At 32.7% G+C, this 23902-nt stretch overlaps 1 protein-coding gene across 1 annotated transcript in view; it reads left to right on the top strand.

The window, feature by feature from the left end:
• The window catches only part of LOC140449405 (discoidin domain-containing receptor 2-like), a 1157947-nt gene that overhangs the window by 822580 nt on the left and 311465 nt on the right, over positions 1–23902 (top strand). The window contains exon 6 of the mRNA XM_072542564.1: positions 17368–17501. Coding sequence (XP_072398665.1) covers positions 17368–17501 — 134 coding nt within the window. The remainder of the gene's footprint in view (positions 1–17367; positions 17502–23902) is intronic.

Raw genomic sequence — 23902 nt, 5'->3', positions numbered from 1 at the left:
GAACCTCTTTAAAAATCTAGTGGATAAGCGATTCGAACTAAACATTTCCCTAAAGACCAAAGAAGAGATAACTGTAGAACACTTTAACTCAGTCATACAACAAGCTGCCTAGGGACTCAACAACACCCAGCAACAATGAAATGAAGAGTGAATACACTTCGATATCTATAAGAGAGAAAATAATCCAGAAAAGAAAACTCAGGAAACAGTCGCAAGCAACTAGATCTGAACAGACCTAGACCTGTAGACTGTAGATTGCAGCCCTGAACAATGCTGTAAATAAGCTAAAAGAAATGACAGCAACGGAAAAGAATCTACAATTTAGTGAATACACAAAACAACTAGATACAACTGCAAACACTTCCACTAACGCCACTTGGCGTTTGATCGTTTGATCTAACGTCACTTGACCTAAATCTTGTAGAACTAATGGACATTTCATTTAATAGAGATTTAACGTAAAGGCATTTTTCCTTTTAAGGAACTTTAATTGGTATCTAAAAATCTTATCGAAATACGTGTCCATGGGACTGTAAACCCATTTGGGACTGATGACTTTAGGTGCCACATATCTAAATCCTAACTAGCTATATAGAATACAGTTAGCGTTATAGTACAAAGAGAGCTCGTGTCTTGAGTTTATTGTCCCCTCAGGTTGAAACTTTAAAAACACTTGAAACAGAAATAATTCCATTGTCATCACTCCGAAAGCAGAACCTTGATATCAAATAGATGAAATCTTCAAAAACACATCTTACAATTACCTAAATCTTCTTCTTAGGTTGCCTGTCCATTCTGAATGTTGGCGATCATTCTGGCTATGATGACTTTGTTGGTTGCTATACGGAATAGCTGTGTTGAGGTTTTTTATACCATGCTCTCAGGTTAGCAAGCCAGGATATTCTTCTTCGTCCTGGAAACCTTTTTCCTTCAATTTTACCTTGCAAAATGCATCGGAGTAGCTCGTATCTGCCTTGATTTCTCATTATATGCTGGTGTTTATATCCAGTCCATATGTTCTACTAGTATCCGTTATTTTGTTCATTAAGTTTTGCAGCTCTTTTATGGTATTGGAATACACTATTGTATTACCTACATACCGCAGGTTATTGAGCTTTACTCCATTTATTGAGATGCCTTTATCAATATCTTTTTGAGCCTCTTGAAAAACGTGTTCCGAGTACAGATTGAATATCAGTGGTAAAATTATGCACCTTCTCTTAATATTCTGACCTGATCTGTATATTCTTCATCTATTCGGAGCACCGCTGATTGATTCCAATATAGGTTAGCTATTATTTTTAGGTCTCTTCCGTCAATCCCTGTCCTCTTCAGCACTTCTATCATTTGTTCATGCCTGACTCTATCGAAAGTCTTCTTGTAGTCAATCAAGCATGCAAAAACATCACAGCTGATATCTCTATATTTCTGAAACAATATCTACACGCTAAATAAAGCTTCCCTCGTACCAACGGCGTTCACAAATTCAAACTGATTGGGCTCAATTTATTCCTCGCATGTTCGGTAAATTCTTTTGTGGATGACTTTTAAAACAAGCTTCAGCGGATAGCTTATTAGGCTTATGTTCTTATAGTCTTCACAAACTTTTGCTCCTGGTTTTTTGGGCAATGGTACGAACTCCGATTTGAGCCACTCTACTGGTATTTTTCCTGCCTTGTATATTTTATTAAATATTTCAGTTATTATTTTTATTTGTTCTGCATCTAATAGCTGTAGAAGTTCTACAAGAATTTCCATTAATTTCCGGTGTCTTTCCATCCTTCATTTGTCTGTCGGCTGCTGTTATTTCTTCTGGTAGGATTTCGGGAGGGACCTGAATTTTCTTAAATGGTGGGTTCTTGTACTGTTCTAATGTCGTGGAACAGTTTCTCTAAGTATTCTTCCCATACTTTCTTTTTATCTTCTTTAGTTATGTCAAGATTGCCTTCATCATCTGTTTTTTTTTCCGCGTTTTCGGGACTCTTCAGCTATTTCCTTTACCTTTGGATGGATATTGAAGTTATCATATCGACTCTGATACTTCCCTATTTCTTGACATTGTCCTGTTTCTTGTTTTTCTTTGGCTTCTCTTATCTTTCTTCTGACGATAGTATGTATTCTCTTATATACTTGTTTTTTTTCTCTGATCCATAAGTTTAAGTATTTCATCCATCATCCACGATTTCCCTTTCTCTGTATGTTTCTTCAGGTGTTGTTCTTTTATTTCTATCATTATTTCTTGTTTGATGGTCAGACTTTCCTCTCCAGTTTCTGCAGTTCTGCATCATACATTTTCATTGACTTGTAACCTTCTTCATTCTGACTTGAAATTACCTACAACTGGTACATGATCAGATATTATGTCTGCCCCCGGGTATATTTTGACAGATGTACAGCTGTTCCTATACCTCTTATTTACTAGCATGTAATCAATCTGATTTCTTACAATCCTAAATGATCTAGTATATCTTTTACTTTTAAATGACCTGAATGACTTTTGGACAAATAATGTTAGGTTAAATGCTCACTAATTCATCTGTCATAGGTCAAGTGTCTTTAGGTTAAGTCTATTTGGATAAAGTTTTAAGAATTTGAAAAATTGACCAGGAAAATGTTTTGTATGTTCTGTACATGTAAAATTTGGTCCTGCAATAAGTCTTTTGTAACTTGACACTAAAACATTGGTTGACACCTTTACAGCAGTTGTTTATTTCCAAGCAAAATTAGGTCACACTGTATAAACTTGAAAATGAAATGCTTCTCTCAGAAAAAACGTGGGCTATCTTTATTGGTTACACATTTTGGAACAATTTGCAGATACTAAAATAATATTGATTCCTAATTTTATGAAAATGGCTCGAAGTGTTATACAATATATACGATTCTGGTCACCTATTGTTAGAATTAGTTTTTAAACAACGGAAAAAACTACAATAATCCACAACAACCAGAGAAAAACGTTGTTGGGAAAACAACCTCGAGGCAAAATTAGGTCATAACTATAAGGCAACAATTCGTGATTTTGCCGCTTACGCGGCACAATCTTTTTATTAGTCCGTTCGTAAAGCGATTCGGCCTATTTGCCGGAGAGATTAGCACGCGTGAACCAGTTCGAACGTGTCTCCACATGGCTGCGACGAATTTCGAACCAGATCCGCAAATGCGATAAGAAGCCGCAAAATTCCCTTATCTCGCTCGGCCAGAACAAGTTTTATCTGCGCCCATTGTCGAATACATGAATTTTAAGTGGAGTTTTTGCACAGGTGCGCTATTTGAGAGTTTTTTTGGGGAACGCTTAATAGGCCTTTGCAGGTTTAGTACGGGAAATTACACTCTCTGCGAATTGATGCCGTTTTAAATCGATACCATTTATAAATAAAACAAAATCTTGCTCAAAAAAATAGAATCAACGTGTGGCACATAAAAATATAGTTAAAGAATTAAAATTATATATATATATATATATATATATATATATATATATATATACAGGGTGAGTCATGAGGAACTTTACATACTTCTACCATATGTAGAGTCCCTCAGGGAGCATATCATGTGGCCACTAAAAAATGTCAACTCCTCTTCTTTATTAATTAACAGGGTGATTTGTGTAATTGACCATTTATTTCATTTTACTGTAGTGTTTATACGGCTCATTTGATTTTTTTAATTTTTGCATGATACAGTACACTACTATCAAGCATTCGACTGGTATTAGCTAAACTAAAAAATTCCAGGACTGACTTTGGAAAAATTAATTTAGGGATTCGTATTAAATATTACACCCTGTATAATTTTTTTTTAAAATGCAATAAGTGATTTTCAAACTACATAAATAGCCAATGAAAACGACATATGCGACAATGTTGTCGCACTTTTATTAAATTTTTAGTGAACGATCAAATCTTACCAAAAATAGAACAACCATAATGAAGTATCAAATTATAAGGTATTAATTTAAACAAATGTTATAAATTTCAAACATTTTAATTAAAATGAGTTCCTACAACATAATCTAATACGTAGAAAATTAACATCTTTACTGTCATTTTGTATTATCTCTACGATAGAATCAATTGTTTTTCAATTTTAAATTTTTACTTATAGATCGTATTGGGGCTTTATTTTCGATAAATAATAATTTAAATTGATTAAAAAGTTAAACCTCTTGTATGTGTTAGTTTTTGTTGATTGTAAATGATTAAAATTTTATCTCAAATAATAATACATTGCATCAACTGTACTAAATAAAAATAAATCTAAAAAAGTTTAAAATGAAGGTTGGCGTTGACCGTTTGACGTTTCTTGATATTTTATACCCATTGCCATTATTATCATTATCAATTGTTATTTATGTGTACAAGAATACATATTTCTTCTGTCATATCTACGTTAAGTACATTGTGTTAGTTTTGGTAGAGCTTTTGTTACTTTCGTTCAAAATGCCACATCAGTTTTCGACCACAGAATATGCAGACATAATATTTGTTTATGGATTCTGTAATGGGAATGGTAGGGCTGCTAGTAGAGAATATCGCAGGAGATTTCCTAATCGTCGAACTCCCAGTCATCCGACATTTGGGTCAGTTTTTAATTATTTGCGAGAAAATGGCACTTTTCCTAGTGGAACAACAGAGCGACATGTAGATAAAGCGCAGGAAGATGACATTATGGACGCCGTTACTATGAACCCTACAATAAGCACTAGACAAGTAAGTCGAGAACTCAATGTTACTCAATCAAAAGTAAGTAGAGTCTTACAAAAAAATAATCTATACCCATATCACATTCAAATGGTTCAGCGACTACATGCTGGAGATGAGATCGATAGGTTGGAATTTTGTAGATGGATTAACAATAATCGCCCAACGCTATACAGGACACTATTTACAGATGAAGCCCAATTTACCAGAGACGGGATAAATAATTCACGAAATTCACATGTGTGGGCAGAAGAAAATCCCCATGCTATTCGAAAACGTCGTTCTCAGTAAGTTAAGGTTTTCGGTTAACGTGTGGATTGGTGTCATAAATAACCAATTAGTAGGTCCTCACTTTTTTGATGGTCCTTTAACAGGGCAGGTCTATTTGAACTTTCTACAAAATATTTTGCCGAATTTGCTTGCCAACGTGAACGTTGCTATCCGAGGGATGTATTTTCAGCATGATGGGGCACCCCCACACTTTTTACTGGCAGTGAGACAACATCTCAATAATGTTTATGGCAACAGGTGGATAGGACGTGCAGGTCCTATTTCGTGGCCTTCAAGATCCCTTGATTTCAATCCCGTTGATTACCATATTTGGGGACGATTGAAGCAACTAGTTTACGCAGTGAATATTAATAACCGACAACAATTAATTGATAGAATTATACATACATTGTTGTAATACTATTAGAAACGATCCCCAGAGTATCCGTAATTCAATACGTCAATTAACAATTCGGCAACAAAAATGTGTACAGGCTGCAGGGTTCCATTTTGAAAATCTATTTTGAATTATTTTTATTTTGTTACCATTATTGTATCTTTTCCAGTTCTAATTTATGGGTTTGTCATAACTACGTACATATTTTTAGTTTTTTTTTTAAATTGTTCTTCGTTATTGTTAATAGTTACTGTTTTTTGTTGTGCAGTGACTCAGTTTATCATTTCAATTAAAATGTTTTAAATTTATAACATTTGTTTAAATTAATTACCTTATAATTTGATACTTCATTATGGTTGTTCTATTTTTGGTAAGATTTGATCGTTCACTAAAAATTTAATAAAAGTGCGACAACATTGTCGCATATGTCGTTTTCATTGGCTATTTATGTAGTTTGAAAATCACTTATTGCATTTAAAAAAAAATTTATACAGGGTGTAATATTTAATACGAATCCCTAAATTAATTTTTCCAAAGCCAGTCCTCGAATTTTTTAGTTTAGCTAATACCAGTCGAATGCTTGATAGTAGTGTACTGTATCATGCAAAAATTAAAAAAATCAAATGAGCCGTATAAACACTACAGTAAAATGAAATAAATGGTCAATTACACAAATCACCCTGTTAATTAATAAAGAAGAGGAGTTGACATTTTTTAGTGGCCACATGATATGCTCCCTGAGGGACTCTACATATGGTAGAAGTATGTAAAGTTCCTCATGACTCACCCTGTATATAAAGATATTAGTGACCTTGTTATTAGATTTATTTCTTAGCCCACATACACTTAATCCACTCAACAGCTTTCTTCATGACCTTACCATTGTTGGTTTTATGTCATCCTATGCTTGTGCCATCACGTCCAACATGTCCACTTTTTTTTAGAGTATCTGTAACGTTTTCTGGTTCATCCATTCCAGCAATCAATGCCGTGAGTAACTTTGGTCAATACACACGTTTTATAGATTCTATAATACCTTGATTCATAGGCCGACAGAGGGATGTCATATTTGGGAGCAAAAAAAGACACTCTATTTCGCCATCTTTTAGTTCTTCTGGGTCGGGATGAGAGGGTGCGTTGTCCAACAGCAGGAATGCCTTTCTCGGTAGATTATTTTTTGCTAAATGTTTTTCAACCTTTGGTATAAATTGATTGTGAAACCACTCTTTGAATAGAACTGTTCATCCAAGCACTCTTTTGATGACGCTACCAAACTGGCAGGGAAGAAAAGTCTTTTAAGATTCTGAAAGTCCTAGGTTTTTTTGACTTTCCGATAAATCCTATAGGAAGTTTGTGAGATCCTGTAGCGTTGCTGCAGACTGAAATTGTCACTATTTCTTTTTTCTTTTTGATTCCTGGTGCACTTCTTATGCGTCTTCTTGTTTTAAGGCCAAAGTGTAGGTCGACAGCATTTTATAATTGAGACCTGTTTCATTACAATTGTAAAACTGGTGATTCCTTCTTCTTATAGTAAACTGTGCAAGGTCTTTTTGAAGACTTCGACAACTTTTGAGTCAGTAGACAGTTTCTCACCACATATCTGTAGCTTCCGCACACCGTACCGATTTTTCCAAGTCTCCAACCATCCTTCACTTGCCTTGACATCATTATAAACAATTTCTTTGTTGAAGTGTAAGGCTTTTTCTTTTAATATAGGCCCTGAGATTGGTAATCTCTGCTCCCTCCTTTGGGTGAACCAAAGATACAAACACTCATTGATATGGTTGTTAGGGGCGTTTTTCATTATTTTCACTTTCTTTATCCCAGTTTTTAAAACCTGCGATAAGCACCATTTTTGAATTTTGTTTCTAGATTTTTTTCAGTCACTCACAGTGCTAGTCCCTACACCCATCTCAACAGCAATCTTCTTATCCGTTTCCTTTTAGAGACCTTTTATCCTTTTGTCTCAGAACCATGTAACCTATGTAGAGTCATACGTCGCCATGTTACCAATTCTTCGCCTTTTCTATACACCGAGCTGGGTCTCGAACCCACATCCACTGAACCATTCGACAGTGAAGCGAATGAGAATTGGCCGACTAGCCAGCTTGGCTATCTGACCGACTATATATTATTATGATTGTTTATTTTGACTTTAATCTTAGTTTATTGAGCCAATAAAAAAGAATTATAAATTATTTGTTATCAAAAGTAAAATAATCCTTATATTACCTGTATTCGATGGATTCAAAAGATTTTCTAGTTGTCTTTTATCGGGAGGGAGAAGAAAAGGATAAGAATACAAATATATTATATTACAAAGATTTACGTTTCTTTATTTTATATGAACGAATAAAACAATTATTAAATTCTGTCGTTATCTTATCAATCAGCATACAAGAAAATAAATCAAATTTTTATAATAATAAGATTATAAAGCTACATACATTTATATTACGTGAAAACCAATTTTACTTAAAATTTTCTTTACTTGAAACAAGAAACAACAAAACTTTAAACTTTTGATTAGCCTAACAAAACCTCAGTTCTTAAATTTGAATGCTAATGACCATGATGTCGAAACGATCCTTCACAGATATAAAATTCAATTGTACAAACACTTACAGTTTATTTTCTTCTTGAGTTGTATGTTGGAACATACCCAGAAAAATCCAGTCTCCTCAACGATGTGATCTCTCCTCTTTGGCACCTCGGCTCCTTCTTAACGTCTCTGCAAACCTCCTGCAGACTACACAAAAAACACCTGATTCACTTCTCCAAACTCAGCTACTTATTTATGACACCAGGACCTCCTTTTGTCAACTTGATGCCGTAAGAATACTTTCACATATACTTTATTAAATGCCCACGGTAGATACAAGGACCTCTTTTAATCTACTTGTTATCTCCTTCTGCAAACTATTCACTTCTTTTCGTTACGCCGGTATCCAAACTCACGAACCACACCCTATCTTGAGACAAACGACTGTTTTCTTTCGATGACCAAAATATAACTAACTCCTCTGGTCTCCTAATCGGCTCACAAATTCCCATTTAAAAACGACCGTCCAATCAAAATCTCAAATTGTGTTTACCATGATTTTGGAAAAGGCTAATTTCGGTTTCAGAGAAAAACTAAATAGCTTACTTTAAAATTGGTTTTGTCAATACACACTTTATACATATTTCAAAAGATTAGAATATGGTCATTTAATACTCGACTATACAAACAATGAAAAGATTAACTAAGACAGGTAAAATGTCTTCTAATTCTAAACAAAGGTTTTTTTGATAATTTTGTTTGAAACGGAAAAAGGTCGTTTGCCAAACAAATTTCTATTCTTATCTACACTAAATCTTATCTTAAATTACTATATACATTTTTGTTTATAATGATATCTTAAAATTTTATTCCGATGGATATTTTTATTTATTTTTCTTTGGTTGGGAAAGAAAAAGTATGACAATATACATTCACAAAATCGGAGCACTGTTTTTTAAACAAAGACATTCTTTACGTTTTTATAGCTATTTAAATTTTTCTATGCTGTATGTCGATTTCGATCAGTCCCATTGAAAGAAATTTTCACATTGACCTAATACGGTACAAATTGTTTATGCAAGAATTCATTGCATCTATAAAACAGTTTGTTTAACAACCAAGAAATATAAAAGCTTCAAATCTCCATCCTAATGAAATCCTCGAATGTATATTAACATGCCAAACAAAAATACTACTCAGATAAAACGCCCATAGGCACCGTAAGCTCCATTAGATCTGGTATCAGATAACCCCGATACATATGTGTACATATCTTAGAAGAGAATCGGCAATATTCTTTGCGTTTTACTACTCGTCTTACTACTGTACAACCGATTTTACTAGGTAACAAATTCCGCACGATAGAGTGACAATTTGAATACCGGGTGTCAGCGCAAGCGACAGGTTGTAAAGATGTTCGGAATATTACCCGGCGTACGGAGTAGCAGCTACTAAATAAAGTCTAAGCTGTAATCCAATCCACGGTTGACGACAGCAAATAAAAAGGTAATTTGTTCGGAGAGTACATACCTACTCCAAGTGCTGACGACGAAATTGCTGAATAATATTAGCATTTGTTGACAAATTGGTAATATATTTAATCATTAAGGAAAATATGTGATAAGTAGACTTCGGCAAATATGCAAATAAACATGTAGAAAATATGCGCATAAATATGCACGTGTTTACCCGAAAATATGCAAATATTTTACAAAATATGCATACAAATAAATAAAAAAATCGTAAAATAGTAACAATTGTATTTAAAAAAAAAGTGTACATAACTAAATATTTCCTACTATTCATTAAGATTTAGATTTATTTTAAGTAACTACATCATTTTTAAGTATGAATAAACTTATTTAGAATTATGGTAACAATAAATGACCAAGTGGTGTTCACAATTTTCTAACAAAAACTTGTGGCTTCTGTCTGAGTACATATATTTATATATGGAAAAACTTCGTTCAACATCAACTGATGTAACGGGAGCATTTTTCAAACTAACCAAAACATTTGGTTCTAAATTAATTGTTTCCGAAATATTTCCAGCTAGAACACTGACTACTTCAGAAAGAATATGGTAACCTTTATTTTTTTCCATAGTAGCTTCAAATTTTTTTAAAATATCTTTTCCAATATTACCTCTAACGTTCCGACAACATGACGCAAATTCTTTTCGAACAATGACAGTTTTGGTGATTCTAACTGAGTAATTGTTTTTTGAACAAAACTAAAATTTGATTTTATAAATGAAAGTTCTTGTTGAAGCAAGTTACTCTGAAAAGTTTGTTTAGAATCCAAAAGAGATTGGGAACTTTCATCTGTTAACGTATCAATTATGTTCTTTATTTTAACAAAATGATCTGCATAAAAATTAGCTGCTTCTAACCATGTTCCCCAATCGCGTTAAAATAGGTTGTGGTGGAAGAGGAATGTTAGGTAGCATTTCTTTATAAAGTTGAATTCTTATAGGAGATTTAAGAAATACTTTTTTGACACTGGATATCATGGTATTTACAAGAGGAAACTTTTTTCGTATTTCCTCTGTAACTCTGTTTAATCCATGCGCTACACAAGTAACATGTATTAAATCTGGGAAAAATATTTTTAAATTTTGTCCTGCTTTCACCATATAAGGAGCAGCATCCGATAAAATAAGCAGTAATTTATTAGAAGGAATAGTTGTCAGAAGAAAAAAAGTTGCTAATGTTTCTTGTATAAAACGCGAAATTGTTAAAGCATTTGTTTTCTCAAGTTGCTGGCATGAAATAAGATGAGATTTTGGTAAGGTATCTTCTTTAAGAACACCAATCAATAAATGAGCAATATACTTTCCTGAGGAATCAGTGGTTTCGTCTACAGATATGTAAAAATAATTATCTGCAATTTCTTCCTTAATATTAATTAACACCGACGAGTATAGCCCGTTCACATTATTTCTTCTTAGAGACCGATCACTTGGAACATTAAGTTTGCAATATTTTTTTAGAAACGAACTAAAATTTACATTTGCTAATTTTGAAAGCGGTATGTTTGCAGACACTAATGCGCGACACAAGTCTTCATTAAAAGTTTCTTGCTCATCTAATTTTTTTGAAGTAGATTGGAAACATTTAGCCATTGAAGTTTGATGTTTTCCTCCTATTTTTCCTTTTTTTGCAATGTGTGAAGCAGTTCTCACATGTTGGTCTATCTGAAATTTCTTCTCACATGCTATCTATAAATAAAAATAAAAACCTTTATTTTAACCCAACCTTTAAAATATAAAAATATACAAGGTGTTTTTGGTTAATCAAATAACTGGTTTGAAAAAAAAAACACTTGCTAAGTGTTTTAAATGCAGTATTAATCCACAAATTAGTTTTTGTTACTAACCATTAGTACATCATATAACTTATTTTAAAATTCAACAAAAGTTTTTTTTTTGTTAATTCAATTACAATAAAAATAATTGTGTTTTAGAATAGCTGACTTCATAAAAAAAAGTAAAGGTGAAAAATTTTTCTAAATACACACCATTGTATTGTACCATGGACAATTTTTTCTCACTAAAGAAAGCTATTTTTCATTTAAAAACAACCTACGAGTACTAAATTTCAAGTAAATACGTTTATTGGTTTTAAAGTTATTGTTGTTATTAACTAAAAGAATTTAATTTTTTTTAATTTTAACACCCTGTATCTCGAAAAGTAAATAAGTTTGACCCCTCAATAACTATATCGTTTTGTTCAATTTTTCGAGAAGTATCTACAGTCAAACGTTGTAAGTGTCATTTGGAAACACCCTGTATGTATGAAATATTAGATATTTAATAGAAAATATTAGATACTTACAATTTTGCCACAGACTGAACAGTAGATTTTTCCCATATCCATAGACAGCTCTTTATAAGGTTTAATCCAAGTTGAAGCACTGGTTGTTCTAGGCATTATAAAATCACAATCTTTCTTTTTGTTACGCACAACGAGTGTTTACGCTTTGAATATCAAAACAAAAATGATTTACAAATCTGAGCATCAAATTAGAAATGGTTAGGTACCTAATTCAATAAACTGGGAGATTTTGGAAAATCCCCAAATTAGGAACAAAACTATTAGCCGTTTACCTGCTGTTAAGATACAATAAATTGTAGATATATTTGGGGATTAGATCATAAAATGCAAATGAGCGAACCCTTAGCGATTATCCAATAACTGAATGCCTCAGTGACCGAGACTTTCTAAGAATGTTGAGGGCTACTTAAATTGATCTTCTTTGAAATTGTAAATGTTTTGTACCTGTAGAGATTACGTACTTAGATCATTTCTTGATTAAAATGACTACAAAATTTTATACAAGAATTGAAATAAATTGGTATGTTTAAAAATTTTCAAATACAGTATAAAAATCTGAACTTTTATGCACTTTATGCAAACTTTTATACAAATATGCCAAAATATGAAATATTTGCATAAAATATGCACAATATACAAAATATGCAATATGCATATTTGCCGAAGTCTAGTGATAAGTTATTTAACTGTATATAATTAAGGTAACACAACTTATCAAACACTTAAATAAATGTGGATTTATCAAAAAGTTTAAAAAAAGTGTGAAGTTATTTATTTATACCACTGAGTGCAAAAAGTAAATGCTTGTTGTAGACGATATGATTGTCTAACAAAAATATCTGGCCTAGTAGGACAATGTATCCATTTTAATAAACACTCTTTGTATGTGGTGTTATAATATGTTCTATGTAAGAAACAAAAACTTTAAACCTTTTCTGTCTTTATCCTAACCAACTAAGACGTTCATTTTAACCCTCTAAGTGCTGCCGTCAAAATATTTAGGAATGTATTAGAATTATTCGTAAAATGTACTAGATTGTATGTGATGTATTGAATAAATTAATATGGAATGCTAGGGTAAGTGGCGGGAAATTTGAAATAAAACAGATGGAGATTCCCCTCCAGTTGTCCTTTTTCACAAAACAAACTTCAAAAAAAATCGGTTGCCTGTAAAGTCGGTTTTACGGGCGAAAATTTTACGTGACAACGTCTTTTTCTCGGTAGAATATTTATTGATATGAATATTATTAAATTGCACAATAGGAACAAGGAATTGAATGAAAATAAGAATCGCACAAATTTTAACTATAGAAATATATTTTGTTTACTAAAACATTGTACATGTAAACTTAAACTTAACTAATTTCTATTTGAGTGATTTTGTTGAGGATAGGACGATGATCGCACAAGCACGGAAGCACGCACCGATTCAACGCGCCTAATTCTCTAGTGCTGCGCGCGCAGCGGACCGATCATGTTTGAGTGGGAGAGAGACGCAAGGCATTCGCCGGTCCGGCGGGCCTCTCTCTCGTTCGGTGACTCACTGTAACAGACGTGAGCGGGCGTTACACTTTTTCATGAATGACTCCGAGCCACAACCTAATTTAAGACGTTGTCACGTCAAAAACGTAAATATCAACATCTGAATGCATATTAATATACAAATAACAACCTGAAACTGAGAATCAAATTGGGTTTTTTTCTTTTTTATAAGTGAGCCCAGAGCTAATTAATTTTTGGGGAGGGAAATTGTAGTTTTGTTTGAAATATCTGTTTTCTTAAGAAAACATTTACACTTTAACTCAATTATAGGCCAAAACTAATAAAATTTTAAGAGTTATTATGTAAAATCACTCTCAAGTGGACTAAATTAAAAGAGAGTCTTGCAAGTGTTGTAACGTAATATTTTGCCTACCACATAGGGTATTATTATAGGGGGTTGAAAGTTGGGGACAGAAATACTGAGGTTGGAGATAGGGCAAGCAAAATAAACGAAACTGTGCGAACGGCACTCAGGGTTTGTTTGGAGGGCTGGGTCGTGGATAAGTTAAATGGCAATGGGGTTGGATTGGAGCAACTACAAAAATGAAACAAAAGGGGTACTGACATAAATCTCCTGGAACAAATGGACAAACGAAACAAACAACAGGAAGGACCTCTAGCAATTTAAAAATGGAAGCCGCTTCGAGGTGCCAATTATAACGATTACAACAACTAGTTGTAACTATTGAAATAATTATTAGAAATAAAAAATGGTTAGGAGACTTTTCTAAAATAAAAGGACAAAATTATAACGAAAAAAAACTTACATATGCCCTATTCATTTACAAACTCTGTTGCTACAAATCTTACAAATGTTACTGGGCTATTAACTGTGGCAAATAAAAAATTATCTTTTTAAATAATGAAAGCAATTATTATTATTAAAAAAATGTCTGTCTTTACTTTGAAATGAAACACAAAAAGTAACCTGGATTTTCACTAAACTACTTCAATTTTCTGTAGTCTGGACATTACTGGAATTTCTGGGGGTAGAACTGGCTTCACTGAAATTTCTGGGGGTAGAAACTGGATTTAAACTCTCTGCGTAACAAACACACGAACAAATTCATCCCCAAACTGCCAAAAAGCCTGAGATGACAACCAGGGAGAAACAAAACGACAATTTACACAACGATTCTTCTTAAACTGCAACTACACATTGAACACATTAAACTGCTACTATTAACTTTACACATTTTCCATAAAAAAAGGACGAAGGACGAAGATATCTTTCCGGCAAAACCTTCTGAGCCTCTAAATGGATGTTTATTTCAAACGCAGTATCGAGCGGCTTTCGATCAAAGAAAAACATCAAAGAATTACGCGTCCTTGGTATAAACAAACTCTAAAAATGTGTTTACATTAACTCGCGACGCAAAAAGGATTGAAAATACATTTTGGGTATTTTAACTTATACGAAAGTAAAGAGAAATACACTGAAATTATTCTTCGATACATTAGCAAATACGAGAGGATTTCAATATATTTCAATATATATTTCAAAGAATTTGCAAATGCTACAGTGTGCATGAGAAATTTACATATTTTAACCCGAAACATAATTTATTACGAAAAAGGGAACTTTGAAGTACATACGTATTCGAAGCAATAAAATTAATAATCTCTTCTTTTTCTTCTTAACATGCCATACACCAAAGTACGTAGGCGACTATCTCATTACTAGAATTCTGTTCTTGGCGGCGTGACACAGCTCGCCTGTATTGTGTATTCCGGTCCATTCTTTAATATTCCTTAACCAGTAATTGTTTGCGGCCGGCTCCTCTCCTACCTTCGATCTTCCCTTGTAGAATTAACTGTGGTATTTCATATTTTGCTCCTCTCAATATGTGCCCAAGGTAACCAATCTTGCGTTTTTTAATTAATTCAAATAGTTTTCTTTCCACGCCGGCTCTCTTAAGGACGTCATCGTTTCGAACTCTATCCACCAAGGTATGCGCATCATTCTTCTCAATGACCACATTTCAAATGCTTCAAGTTTGTTGATAGATGTTTGTTTCAAAGTCCACGTTTCCATGCCATAAAGCAAGATGGACCATATGTAGCACTTGACCATTCTGTAGCGTATTTCGAAATTTAGGTTTTGATTACATAGGAGCGGTCTGAATTTCACAAAAGCTTGTCTTGCCATTTGTATTCGGGTTTTTATCTCTTGTTGTGGATCCGATTGGTCATTGATTGTGGTGCCAAGGTATTTAAAAGTTTTCACGCGTTTTATGCGATCGTCACCTATGCATATTATCGGGTTTTCTGGAGGGTTTCTGCTAATGACCATATATTTCGTTTTCAAAATGTTGATTTTGAGGCCATATTTTTTACCTATGCTATTCACCCTATCAAGTAATAACTGCTGATCTTCCAAATTATCAGTTTTAATCACTGTGTCGTCCTCATAGCGTAGGTTGCTATCTGGTATGCCGTTCACCTTAATGCCTAATTCCGTGTCTTCTAATGCTTCCGCAAATATTTCAACATATAAATTAAAAAGCATCGGAGAGAGTATGCAGCCTTGCGGACACCTTTCCGGATTTCAAATTCATCCGTATATTGGTCTTGATCAATCCTCACATTTGCCATTTGGTTCCAGTATAGATTCTGAATAATTCTGATCTCCTTCTGGTCAATGTGGGCCCTATGTAGTAGTTCCATCATGATATTATGTTTAACATTGTCAAATGCCTTCTCGTAGTCGATGAAGATGAGGTAGACATCTTTTCGTTGATCTAAACAGTTTTGTATTAAGGTGTTCAAACATAAAATTGCCTCTCTTGTTCCTAGTCCTTCCTTAAAACCGAATTGTGTTGACCCGCTAAGTTCTTCTAGTATCTTGTACATTCTTGAGTGTAATATCCTAAGGAAGAGTTTCAGCAAGTGACTCATTAAACTGATTAAGCGGTGTTCATTGCATTTTGTGGCATTAGCTGTTTTTGGGATCATCACAAAGGATGACTGCAGCCATTCTCGCGGAATGTAACCAGTATCATAAATTCTATTGAACAGCTTTACCAAGATTTCGATATTCTCCTCGTCTAGTAGTTTTATTGCTTCTATATTAATTTCATCTGGATCTGTTGCTTTATGCATCTTTGTGGTTCTAACTGCATATTCTATTTCACTTCGCATTATTGATGGCCCTGATAAGTTTGCGGAAGGAAGTTTGTGTCTTTCGTCATTAAAAAGTCTTTCTGCGTATTCTTTCTACGCCATTGCTATCTCCTCTTCTGACTCTATGTATTTGTTTCTGTCGTTGCGTATTCTTGTTCTGTGGTGGCTTTTGTGTATATTCGATATTTCTTTGATCTTCTTATGTAGTCCAAAACTATCTCCTTTTTCCTGCAATTGTTCTATTTCGTTGCACCTTTCCACCATCCAACGTTCTTTTGCTTTCTTAATTTTCTGGCGAATTTCTTTGTGTATCTGTTTGTATTTGTCTTGATTACGTTGTTGTTTATGTTGCCTTCCCTTTTCCATTAGATCCATAATTTCGTCCGTCATCCATTCGTTATGCTTTCTCTTTCTGATCTGTGTTTTAACTTCCCTGTTTACTGCCAGAATCGTTCCTTTAATATCATTGACCATCTCTTCGATATCATCATTTTGTTCTATTATTCGCATTCTTTCATTGATTTGATTTGCATAACTCTTCTTCAGATTTTCGTCTCTCATCAGTTCTCTTGTATTTATAGGCGTGCTGGTGTTTGTATTTGTTCTCTTAATTTTTGCTAGTTTTAATAATAATCTCTAGACAGAGTTAACTAAAAATACAGTCTTGTCAGAAGTTTTAAATTCAAGTCAAATTAACATGCTACAACATTGCATCTGTACACAGTCTTTCAGTACAAAAATCTTGTACATTTGCTAAATTTACCACCTGATTTATGTTTTATTTCAACATTTTAGTTGTATATTAATTATTTTCAAATGAAATATACATAGATTTAGGTGTAAATGTCTCTAATATAACTAAAAACTCTGTAAAATATTTAAAACAAAATAAAGTTGTTTAAAATAGGGCAGGTATCGAAGGACTTACACTAATCCTGATACATTTTGTTGCAGGAAGCAGATGGGTCGGCTGGAACAGCGATACACACAACGGCCTCCCGATCAATCTTACTTTCGAATTCGATTCAATCAGAGAATTTTCAGCGGTGCATCTCCATTGCAACAACATGTTCACCAGAGGAGTGCAGGTCAGTAAATCCTCTTTAAGTTCTAGCTAGTTTGCGACCCTTTTAGGGCTTAAGGGCGGCTTTAAAAGCGGCCGAAGTTTCACTCGTTCGCCGGATAACGACATGTGTGTAACTTTAACGAGAAATGACAAGAACTTCCGATATTTACTGAGTACTTATTAAAGTTTTAGGTTGCAAGCAGATTTGGAGTTTTTTTATTCTTGTTTACCTCTATTTTGTTTACTTTTAGGAAGGAAATGTACAGTCTATATAAACCAATAAGTTCAACAAGCATGTTGTTATACAGGGTGTTTCAAAAAGGTATGTCATAAATTAAATCACGCATTCAGCGGACAAAAATAAATTGATTGAATCCAACTTACCTTAGTACAAAAGTGTACACAAAAAAAGTTACAGCCCTTTGAAGTTACAAAATAAAAATTTTTTTTTGCATTATCTCCTAAACTACTTGACATTTTGTGACAAAAATGGACACGTTACTTTCTTGTTCTGAAAGCATTTTTCATACAAAAGAATCTAAGCGCACGACAAAATCTAAGATAGTTTGTATCTTTGAACGGCGTCAGATTTTCTAGATAAGTTTGAATTTCCTTATTTTTCTTCTTTTCTCTTTAATCAAGCTTTTTTCACTCAGAGAACAATTTATGATTTCCTTCCATATTGTCTGTTCAAGAGTAGCACTCTTGAGTGCTACTCAAGTAGTAAGATATTGTATAGCATTTTCAATTTGTATTTCTGTTTTGAGTGGCAAGTTCATTGATATTTGTTCTGTAAGTGCACTTCGAAATATGCTCCAGTTTTTTTGGTTAAGGGTTGGGACTGGAGGTTTACTTCTAAGTATGACTTTAAAGTCTAGGTTAATTAGAATGGGAGATTGGTCTGACGAAAGATCCCAACATGATTCTATTGCACAGTAGTTAAGAGATATACCTTTAATCACACAGAAATCTAAGAAATCAGGTATTTTATTTGGATCTGTAGGCCAATAAGTTGGTTCTCCTGTAGATATACATTGTAGGTTGTTTTCCATTATAGATTTTAAGAGTTGTCTACGCTTGTTGTGATTACCCTTGAGCTCCAGTGATGATGTTTGCAGTTAAAGTCTCCTCCTACTATGAATTTGTGTCCGAGAGAACTAAAGTAGGTATTAAAGTTGTTTTCGTTAATGGATTGGCCAGAAGGATAGTATACTGCAGATAAGGTAAGGTTGCCTAGATAGTCTTCAATGACGATGCTATAGTAGGTACTTTTCACTGAACTTATTTAACTCATGATGTTTTATATTTGATTATGAATTTTAATACAATTTTTGTCTGTTAGATGAGCTTCTGATATGAGCATAACATCAATTTTCTTCTCGTCGAGGAAAATTGTGATTTCTTGTATATGCTTCGTTAGGCCATTTGAGTCTTAGATGGCTATTTTAAGTCTATTTTGCATTAGTGCATTTTGCTAATAATAGTGATAAGGAGATTAAGCATAGTGTCCATTCTCTCCATTAATTTTGCCATCAGGTTTTCAAGGTTGGCAATTGTAGTTAAATGGTTTGGGACGACATCACTTTGTTGATCTGTGATTTGGGTCGTTTGACTATTTCCTGAAGTTTTTTGAGCGTAAGAAAAAACAATGAAAAAGTGGAAAAAAAATAGTTACTGTAAAAACAAAAGAAAATATAACAAAAATCAAAGGAAAATCATTTTACAGGCGATCTAAAGTCAGGAACTAAAAGGGGGTGAGTTTTTAAGGGTAAAAAACGGTTTATACTCTTTTTACCGTAAGCAATAATTACCTAAAACTATCTTAAAATAGCAATTTAATACGCAACAAAACTATTTAGAACAACAAGAACATAAAGAAACAAAGTGTGTGTATTTTATCTCCTTTTCGTAAGTTTTATTAAAATACCGAGCTCTAACATTCATCACGTCATAAAACGAATAAAGTCCTGTCAGCTACACAAGGTAGTAACAATACAAACGAATAAAGACAAACAATGGCCACGTCCGTGATACTTGAACGTAAACGTAAAAAGACAAAAGGCCACTCTATTTTATACCATATCGGATTTAAACACTACTTGAAGGCTGACACGCCTGCAGGAGTTCCATACGCAAAGGGGAATGAAACTAGAAATTATGGGAAAACTAATATAACAATATTTTGTATTCATTTGTTGATTTAGTAAACGCTAATGACATTTTTTTTACAATTAATAGATTAAGACTTGCTTTTTTTCAGTCCTATACAAAGAATTCATAAACACGAAAGTTCAAATCAAACCTTTCTTTCAGTTCGTCAATAATTTTGACTTTATATAGGATTTTAGGCATATCGCGACATTTTAGTTAAATCTGACAGTTACCAGAAGCTTAATCAGCCAAATATAAAAAGGTTATTGCTTCTAATACTTTTTACACCTACCTCTATCCAAAGTGAACATTTCCTAGCCTTACTGTAGGAAGAGTCGTATTTTTTCTTCCTAGAAAGACAAAGTACTATGTTCTATTACGTAAGTATCTATACTTTTTAACGTTTATTTATAGAACACCCTGTATTTGCAAAATGGTAAAAAACAATAAATTGTTATTTTGATTCAACAATTTGTACATTAATTTAACTTCAATTCATAGACTCATCCGGTTTTCGAATTTATGATTTAAAATTTTATAGCATACTATGGTCGATTGATAGATTAGTAGTTTCAAAATATGTAGACATAATATATATCTACAAAATATTAAATAATATTTGAAAATGGGTGATTCAAGCGAATTTGAAGATTATACACCACCGGATATTTTGAAACAAGTTATTGTAACAGTACAATCTTTATTGCCACAAAAATCCAAAGAAAAGCACGAAAAATAGTATTTACATTTTTAAGCAATGGGTCGAAGAAAAGCATATTCGTACTTACTCAGAAAATTAGATACTATTTTATTGGGAATAAGCCACAATTGAAGGTTAAAATAAGTTTATTGACGCTTCAATCTCCACTTCGGAAATCGTTCTCAAAATACAAACATTAATAAATTGAACAAATTTTGTTTTGTGTCTTGGTGGAAAATTTTTCTATTAATTTAATTTTATCTGACTCATTAATATTGACAATTCAGACATACATTATACATTTTAAAGTAGACGACTTTAAAATTATATTGTCGATATTGCTGAGTTGCGTTCCTGGGACGACTTTATTGTAAGATAGTTCATTCGATTACATAAAATCAACTTTAACTTGAGAATATCCGTCAGAAAAAAATCATAGCATGTACCTAATTAGTCTTTAATAAGATATTATTTGATTATATTTTATTAATTACTAAAACATTATTTGAATTAAATTCAATATTTGATAATTTATTTAAAAAATGTTGTATATTTTTTATAAATGTGTCATTTTTATTTGCAAATGGTTGTATAATATTTAATACAATTTTCACAGTTCACTACAAGGAGAATACATGGTACTACAAATGGGTGTAAGTGGTATATTCGTTTTATGGACTTTGTGAAATGTTTTATGAAAGGCTTTGTTGGATCCTTTGTTAATTTTGTACAAGGTCCGTTTATTATTAGATCTTTAATTTTGTTTCTACATTGAATTTTATCCATTATCATAGTTGCATTCCCCTTCTGTCTGCTGGTAGGATGATTATGGAGTCGTCATTTTTTAAAGTTCTTATAGCCTTTAGTTACTCTTTGCTTATGTTTTGTTTAATTTTAATAGACTTTTCCAATTCTTCTTTTCTCCAAGTTTATATAATACTCTGTATTCTTCTTTTTCGTGAACAAAAAAAAAACAAAATTTGTTTAATTTATGAATGTTTGTATTTTGATGTCCCAATGGAAATTGAAACGTCAATAAACTTATTTTAACCTTCAATTGTGGCTTATTCCCATTAAAATAGTAAGAAGTCGATAAGACAGTTGCATTATCCTATAAAGGAGCTCTTCAACCTTTGCTTCTTAATAACAGTCAGATCAGTATCTTTGATTCTGTAAAATTTCTTGGTATTTGTATAGACAGCAACTCTAAATGGTCCCTTAATATCGATTTGTAAAATCAGACACTAGCCTCAGCCTGCTATGTAATAAGATTTGTTTCGAACGAAATCAATTTAGCATCTTCCAAAATAATTCTTCATATTATTTTTTGTCTGATTTTCGATATGGTTTTCCTTTTTGGAGGTTCTAGTACAGCTGCACCAATCTGATGTTTGCTTAATTCGTAGTTTTTCCAGCAAGACCTAACGATGACTACTCCACAAGAAATTCAACATTTGATGTTTATTTACTGATCCCGTCCACTGAGTTACTATTATAGAAATCTATATTCGGCAAAAAAACAATACAACCATCTCCCACTACGACTTAAATTTACAACATCTTTCCCTAAATTCCGTAAAATGACAAAAGTATATCTTATTATTTCCTAAGGTTTTATTATACAATTTGCAATTTATTTAAATTTTGCAATGGATTGTTTATTTTATTATCTTTTATTGTTATTGTTATTTTTTGACTTTTTGTAAGCTTTGTCTATAAATTTGTACAATTTTCAGTGACAATAAAGCACATTTCTATTCTATTCTATAGATAAGGGGTCCTTGGGTCTAAACATGCAGCAGTTTTGCTTATAGCCTCGAACATTTCCAGACCATGCACGTTTGTGTTATCTAATTTTCCCTTTTGTTAGCCTAAACGAAAATTATAAAAGTACCTAATCAAGAAAATAGAGAACCTTCCCGCTGATTTTAACAAAACTCAAAGCTGTCCCGTCCAGACTTTACGTTTTAATGTAAAATTTCTCGAGTTTCGCATCCAGAAATAAAAGAATATCGCCCGTTTGGTTTCATTTCTGTTCTTTATTTTAATATAGTTTGCTCAGTTCCTTTGAAATCCGACAAGTTGGGGAAAAACTTTTGGAAGCTTATTTAAAAGTTGTTTTGTATAACAACGTTGTATCCAGCCGTCTTCGAGGAACGAAAGAATTCGGAAAATCTTTGTGTAGACCTTTTTTTCTGACGAACATATAAAAAATATGCGGGTGGCGAAGGGGTGGACGGCTTTTTTTCAATAACTGGGAATTATTGACTGAAAGCCTAAAACTGTGTCAGTTTCAACATTTTGGTTATTCTGTTAGCTAGAAGTTGGCATGGATAAAATTACTTTTTTCTTTCTCAAAGGTGATTGCGGGGGAATACCAAAACTTTGACAAACAAATAACTCTTTTATCGTTTCAACGAACGATATTCAACTTAGAGTAAACTTTCTGTTGAATTTATATACATATGGTAGGAATATTCAATGTAATATGATTATTTTTAAATTTAACTAAACTTTTTTAATACATGTATGCTGTTGCATTTGTCAGTTCAGTCTTGGTAACGTCTTGGATAAAAAATATTAAAATAAACAATATTGCTGATAGCTGAGGGATATAAGTAAAAATTCATGTTAAAAAAGAGAGATCAACATTACACTCCAACTTATCAAAAAGCTTCCTTGTTATTAAATTACAAATAATTGCAGGAAAACTAATAGATAATAATTGCTAAATAGGTTTTGGGACTAGAGTCAGTATTATTTGCTCTAAATAGTTGTTTCCTATTTCGCAAGTAAGTTTGGAACAAATTCAAAGAAATGCCTCAAATTCAGTAGAAATTTAGTTTTGTTATCAAAATGTCGTGATTTACACGATCAAAAGCTTTAGCATAGCCACAAAAACAGTCACAATGTCAAGATTATTATTTAGTGCTTGGTAAACCTCATTTACTACGGAAAACAACATCACTGGTACATTTATTAGGTAAAAAGCCGTACTGACTTTGTAATAAAATGTTGTTTTCAATGAGAAAGGACATAAGTCGGGCTTTTATAAGTCTCTCAATAATAATTTTAGATAGGACCGGTAGTAAGGCAATAGGTTAATATTTTCAGGCATTTGATTTTTCACCACCGTTATAAAAAATAATTATAATGGCTGTCTTTAGGCACTCTGAAAATGTACCTTTTCAAAAGAATCAGTAATTAGTGGGACCAGGACTTCCAACACATTTTTTGGAAGATTTGAGAAATTTTATTATCTTTTGAGATAGTTTATCATTACTACAGGAAGATTTGCTTTTAATACTATTGAATATTTGATGTTATATTTTTACTCACATTAAAGAAGTATAAATTTAGATTTTCAAGGTGTGGAAGGAAAAATGTTTCATTTGGTTAGTTTTATTTTGAAGATCGTTTATTTTGGATCAAGTTTCTTTTGCAACACTTTTATAGTTTTCCAAACGATTTTAATACCACGTTTTCTTAGGTTTTTTGATAAGTTTTAGATAGGTTCCTTTGTACTTGGTGATATAATTAGTGACAAAGACGTTCGTAGTAAATTTCTACGC

Source organism: Diabrotica undecimpunctata, chromosome 9, assembly GCF_040954645.1.
Source record: "Diabrotica undecimpunctata isolate CICGRU chromosome 9, icDiaUnde3, whole genome shotgun sequence".
NCBI lineage: Eukaryota > Metazoa > Arthropoda > Insecta > Coleoptera > Chrysomelidae > Diabrotica > Diabrotica undecimpunctata.
The sequence above is the reverse complement of the archived record's forward strand: the minus strand, read 5'-3'. Positions and strand labels throughout refer to the sequence as shown.